At 45.5% G+C, this 6,347-nt stretch overlaps 1 protein-coding gene across 1 annotated transcript in view; it reads right to left on the bottom strand.

Moving 5' to 3' along the window:
• Positions 1-693: 693 nt before the first annotated feature.
• Positions 694-6,347, bottom strand: part of LOC138951751 (glutamate receptor 3-like) — a gene marked incomplete in the record, with an annotated part of 54,643 nt that continues 48,989 nt past the window's right edge. Inside the window, 5 exon segments of the mRNA XM_070323307.1 lie at positions 694-2,169; positions 2,785-2,910; positions 3,582-3,812; positions 4,628-4,759; positions 5,806-6,050. Coding sequence (XP_070179408.1) covers positions 2,047-2,169; positions 2,785-2,910; positions 3,582-3,812; positions 4,628-4,759; positions 5,806-6,050 — 857 coding nt within the window.

Genomic DNA, 6,347 nt, shown 5'->3' with positions numbered 1-6,347 from the left:
AAGCATTGAGCACTCTCTAATTGTACATGTTCTGATCTGAGGAGCCAGAAGACGATATGCGCCAACCCGTTTATACCAGATATAGACACAATTCTTCAGAACAAAGTTAAACAAAGGTTCATTGAAAAGTTTCTGCAATGTCTCATTCAGATTTAATATTTGCATAATAACACCCAATCCATTCCAGACAGATTTGTGTCTGTTTGGTTTTTTTATTCATTTTTTTCATCAAACTGAACCAAGGAGAATGACGAAGACTTTGTTACAAATTTCTCATTTCTTGTTGTTCCCGCCCCCCCCCCCCCCCCCTTTTCAATGTTTATCTTCTGTCTGTTTATAACCCTTCATTTCATCTCCCTCCCCCCCCCCCCCCCCCCCACCTTCCCCCTTGTTTTTTTGTGGCACCAAGAAACGATTTAGCTGTAGCTGTTGTAAATGTTTACATGAGGACCATGAGTGTGGATGTTTGACAAGAGAATATATTTTGAGCTTTTTTTTTCTTTCTTTTCTTGATAACTGTTTTTGTGTGTGCGTGTTTTGAGAACGAAAGAAGGAGAGAAGAAAGATTAAAGAAGACTGAAACATTTCATGCTTGTGTTTACATGTTTCCTTTGCTTGTGTGTCATTACAGTGAGTTCACAAGACAACAACAACAACACCAACTCTGACTATTCACAATAACACAAAGCATCATAGGTCAAAACAATACTTTATTGACAAGGCACACAATCTGTTCACGTTAAAAAAAAAAAATCGAATACTATGTCAAGATCCAGTCAAAATAAGTTAGAACTCTTGCAGGCTTCCAAAGAGGAACTTGAAGAATGTTGCGCTTTGATATTAACAGAGTACAGTACTACATTGCACATTGTCCACTTGTAGACCACAGATACAAGCACACAAACTAACGAATTTATCAAAACTAGAAAATGAACACCCAACGCCTTCGAGGCGGTTTAGCACGCACTGACAAAAACATTCTTGTCAGCAACTTTTACTCTCTCTCTCTCTCTTTCTTCTCTCTCTCTCACACACACACACACTGCACACACACACACTTTCTCTCTCACACACACACACACACACTCTCTCTCTCTCTCTCTCTCTCTCTCTCTCTCTCTCTCTCTCTCTCTCTCTCTCTCTCTCTCTCTCTCTCTCTGTGTCTGGGATCAGCACAGCTGATGACCCAGCATTTCCTATATACGTAATGCTAATAGACGATCCAATCACACACATTAGTAAAATCTCCACGGCTATAAGACATGTAACACAGATTGAGACATTGATGATTATAAGATGCACCTTGTATTAGAAACACAGGTTTTAACTGATTTAAGTAGGAATTACTGAGCGGCGAATTCAACATGAACTGATCAAAAGCAAGAAGCATAGACATTTTGGCTCATAGTTGTTGGACTCACTGTTGGACTTTGGTTGAAGAGGGGCAAGAACATGCCAACCGCAGAAAGGGAAGCAAATCCGCTAAGGAAAAATGGCGCCTTTGAGTGTTTGTGCGTGAGATTCCAATTCAATTTTGATTTTTTTTTTATTCTGCGGCACGCGCTCCCGCTTGTGTCAGTGCCGTTTGTGTGTCACAGTGTGTGTTTACTATGTGTGTGTGTGCGTGAGTGCGTACGTGCCACGGTGCGTGTGTGTTTGAGTGTGTGTGTGAGTGTGTGTGTCTGTGTGTGTGAGTCAGAGTGTGTGTGTGCGTGGGTCAGAGTGTGTGTGTGTGTGTGTTTGTCATCAGTGTGTGTGTGTGTGTCAGTGTGAGTCAGAGTGTGTGTGTGTGTGCAGTGTGTGTGTGTGTGTGTGTGTGTGTGTGTGAATCAGAGTGTTTGTGTGTGAGTCAGAGTGTGTGTGTGTGTGTGTATCACAGAGTGTGTCACGTGTGTGTGTGTGCATGTGAGCCTCTGTGTGTGACCGAGTCTGTGTGTGGTCTGCGTCTGTGTCTGTGTGTGTGCCTGCATATCCTAAGGTTGAATGATTTCATCCAAATGCGGGAACTCATGGCATTTAAGTAAAAATCGTTCACTTTAGCTCCTGCTATACATCAGTAACATTCTCCGTTCCTGTACCACCCGCTGGTTTTGCATTCTTACTTCCCTTGACTGCTACCGTCCCTTCTTCTCTCCCCTTCATTGGAGTGGACGCTTCATCGTCTGAAGACTGAAAAACAAGACAAAAACAGAAGAAATTATAAAGCTTTGCAGCTTAATGTATTCAGTAGAAAACAAATTCCGTTACTCAGTCTTATCCAAGCATCATAAAACTTTCCGTATTACAGTTATTGTTGATTTTGAACATTCTGAATCTTTCCGCACTGCAGAGTGGGTAACTGTGTACCCCATTTACTCTTTGGTTATTGACCGTTTAGTTTGTTTACATCAGTTTTAATTCAAGCTCTTGACTCAGAACTACAATTGTAGAGAGAGAGAGAGAGAGAGAGAGAGAGAGAGAGAGAGAGAGAGAGAGAGAGAGAGAGAGAGAGAGAGAGAGAGAGAGAGAGAGAGAGAGAGAGAGAGAGAGAGAGTGGGGGAGAGAGAGAGAGAGAGAGAGAGAGAGAGAGAGAGAGAGAGAGAGAGAGAAAGAGAGAGAGAGAGAGAAAGACAGCCACGGAGAAAGAGAAAGAGAAAGAGACAAAGCCATAGAGAGAGAGAGAGACTGAGACAGAGACAGAGGGACAGAGACAGAGGGAAAGAGACAGAGACCGACAGAGAGACATAGACAGAGAGAGCAATAATCCCTAACGAGTTAAACTTACAGACCACGTCAATAACCTACCATCTCTGCTTTTCTGAAGATGCAGACTTCAATGATGGTGACGAGAGCTCCCAAAAACACTCCTGCTAGGAGCACCACCAGTACTCCCGAGAAGGAGCCTAGTGTTACCGCGTAGAACGGACTCACCTGCACACAGTGGTATCATAATAAAAACAAATCACAAATACTGGGCATATACCTGATATCGTGTTAATGACAAATAATCGCAAGTGCTCTGAACTGGCCATACTTAACGAGTTCTCAATTATTCTGCTGGAGAGGACAGTATAGTTAGTCCAGCAAACCAGAATAACGATTTGACTTAAAATGCAATTGATCTCTTAATTCTCTCTCTGTTTCTCTGTCTTTTTTTCTCTCCCTGTGTCTCTGTCTTCTTCCCCAACCTCTCTACCTTTCTGTATCTCTCTCTCTCTACTCTTCTCCTACTCTCTCTCTTCTCCCCAATCCACGCCCTCTCATCTCCCACCCCTCTCTGTTCTCTCCTACCCTCTCTCTCCCTATCTGTCTGTCTGTCTGTCTGCCTCTCTCTCTCTCTCTCTCTCTCTCTCTCTCTCTCTCTCTCTCTCTCTCTCTTTCCCACCCCCTCTTTCTATCTCTGCTTCCTCACCAATCTTCTTTCTCCTTTTCTCTCTCACCTTGATCTTTTCAGTAATGGTGGGGTCAAGGACGTTGTTCTCGCAGTGACCGGTTCCAGCACCGTGAACATGAAACCTCCCCCTTCTCCCACCCCACCCCACCCCTCTGTCTCTCTCGCTCGCTCCCCACCCTCACCCACCCCCACACCCCCTCTAACTCACCTTGATCTTCTCAGTGATGGTGGGGTCGAGGACGTTGTTATCGCAGGGGCCGGTGAACCACTTGTCCTCCAGCACCTTGAACATGCCGTTCTCGCGCATCTGCAGTAGGGCGACATCCACCTTCTGGGCCAAGTCCCAGCCAGGTGTGTAGGCCAGGGCGTAGGACCCCGTGATGGTGAGGTCCCCTACCATGTACAGGTCGCATGGCTTCTGGCGTAACATGTAGCGTGCCTGAAAGAGTACAGAAAGATATGCGTAAGATGATAGGAGTTTTTTTGTGTGGCTAGGTCCCATCCCGGTATGTAGGACAGGGCATATGATCCAGTGATGGTGAGGCCCCCTACCATGTGCAGGTCGCAAGGCTTCTGACGTAACATGTAGCGCGCCTGAAAGCAGAGAAAAGATGTTCAAGAGACTGTAAGAACCAAACGTTTGGCAAGACCATCATATCAATAGACGAATTCCAGAAATACCTCTGCTGGTGTTGTATGTGTTGCATAAGAGTGAACATTCTTCGAAAGTATGAGGCAAACTTTCCCGCGTGACATTATAAGCCAATCCCTAGCGAGCGGCCTCTCTCCACACGTGGACAAGGACCATCAAGGAGTCACTCTTACACAACACACACGAACCCGGCAGAGTTATTTCCGAACATCGTCTATTAGGCGCATCTAAGATCCTGAAATCCTGAGGCCATGATCAGAAGTGTTTTTTGTTAACGCCCTCGCTATATAACCATCAGGGGCATGTTCCCCCGACTTTAGATGGTTACAAAAAAGAAAAAGGAAAAGAAAACACGCAAGGGAGGGATGGTTGTCGCGCTCCAGCTCCCGGTCAACGACGCACCCGAGCCGGAGGCTGGTGTCAAGTAGCGTCATGGAGTTGGTTTGGAGACCCGGCTGGGTCATTATGTGTCAGCGCTGGCAGTCAGTGCTCCCGTTGTGGGTCTCTTTTCACTTAGGAGTGGTGTCAGAGTACCAGGGGCAAGTGCTTTGCCGTCTAGTGTGGTAGTTTTGTCTGGGGTCAACAGAGTCCGGACTACCCACCATGGCGGACTCCATGATGAAGGCAAAGGGGGCGGAGTCCAGGGACTCGCGGACTCTGTGGATGCCGTCGTTCACTGCCAGAGTGTGACTCTTTTTCGTCACGTCTTCCCAGATACGTCGCAGATACGGCACCTGGACAATAGAGAATAGAAACAATAAAATAAGAACAACAAATACAAAGTCTTTATCGTCTGTTGTAAAAAGAAGGAGATATATTTGTCTTTAGGCCTGCCGCACAAATAAAAGGAATATGTCGTACATAAACAGATGTTATAGGGCACAAAATGAAACAGTACAACGCTGGGGTAAAGCCGGTCTTTACTGTTCAAAGTATAAATAATAAATATACAAAATACAATTTTCTCCTTCCCCCCCCCCCCCCCTTGACAGATTCATCGGCAAATACGCCACGCAAAGAGCAAATTCAACTGACAATGCCAAGAGTCATCGAAACCCATAGTCGGGCCCTTGCTCACATTGTGATGGCTATTGAGCTGTTCCGTTGGTGACAAGACCGTTGCATGTTTTTAGGCGTTTGATTCTTGTAATAAAAAGAAGCATGTCACAATCCTGTATACTCTGTACATGAACTATGAACGTTAAGCCAGATATTAATTTGGCCAAGTCGACTACACAAAGTCTACTCAGTCCACGAACTTGGCTCGCTACACGAAGCTTTGGCACTTAATTTATGGTAAGGCCAAAAAAAAATAGGGTAGGTAGGTAGGCAATCACTGTTTTTTTTTTGTTTAACTTTTTTTCTAATGTGTACAAATTAAACCTACTTGACAGGGAAATAGGTGTGCGACTCGGGCGCTTTCGCTTTCATTGCGTTTTTTGCACTCGGTTTTTTTTGGTTTTTTTGACAAATGTAATAAAAAGTTATAGGATCGGCCCCTAAAAATAGGGTAGGTCGGGTTACCGTAACCACACCTATTTTTTTTTTAGGCCTAAAACGTCTTCGCAAAGTCTTCGCGAAGTCGACTTCGGGCTCAGTTAACAGCGTGTAAAGAAGTACAAATCAGTGTTGGACTATCAAGACAGGCGCGCACGTGTACACACACACACACACACACACACACACACACACACACACACACACACACACACATACACACATACACACACACACACACATACACACACACACACACACATACACACACACACACAAATACCTGGGCGTCCTTGAAGTAGGCCTGAGTAGCGCCTCCTTCAACGAAGCCGAAGTTGATGTCCTTCTGCTTGGCCAGGTCCTCCAAGCCCAGGATGCGCACGTACTGCTCGTCTTCCAGCGGCGTGGGGCCCACGCGCAGCAGGTTGGTCAGGCTGGCCGTGTAGGTCACCAGGAACACCACCACGAACATCCACCATGACGTCACCACCACCCGGCCGCCCAGAGAGCGTGGCGTCCTGATGTAACCTGTGTGATGGAAGTATTAATTGATTTATATTTTTGAAAATTCAATAATGGAAGTTGCATATTATGTGAGAATGCGGGTTGTCCTGACAGACTGAGGGTCTTCACACGAAGTTGTCTCAGTTGCCGTGTCCGAGGATCGAACCCACATACCAGCGTCAAACAGTTTTTTTTTGTGTCAAACAGTTGTTTTTTTTAAACGCATCTACCCATGAGCCACGATCCGGTCCCTGCACCACTACCAGCCCTCTGCAAATCACAGAGTGTCAGGGGATCATGTAAGACTTGACAAAAAGCCAA

This window comes from Littorina saxatilis, linkage group LG17 (assembly GCF_037325665.1).
Source record: "Littorina saxatilis isolate snail1 linkage group LG17, US_GU_Lsax_2.0, whole genome shotgun sequence".
NCBI lineage: Eukaryota > Metazoa > Mollusca > Gastropoda > Littorinimorpha > Littorinidae > Littorina > Littorina saxatilis.
The sequence above is the reverse complement of the archived record's forward strand: the minus strand, read 5'-3'. Positions and strand labels throughout refer to the sequence as shown.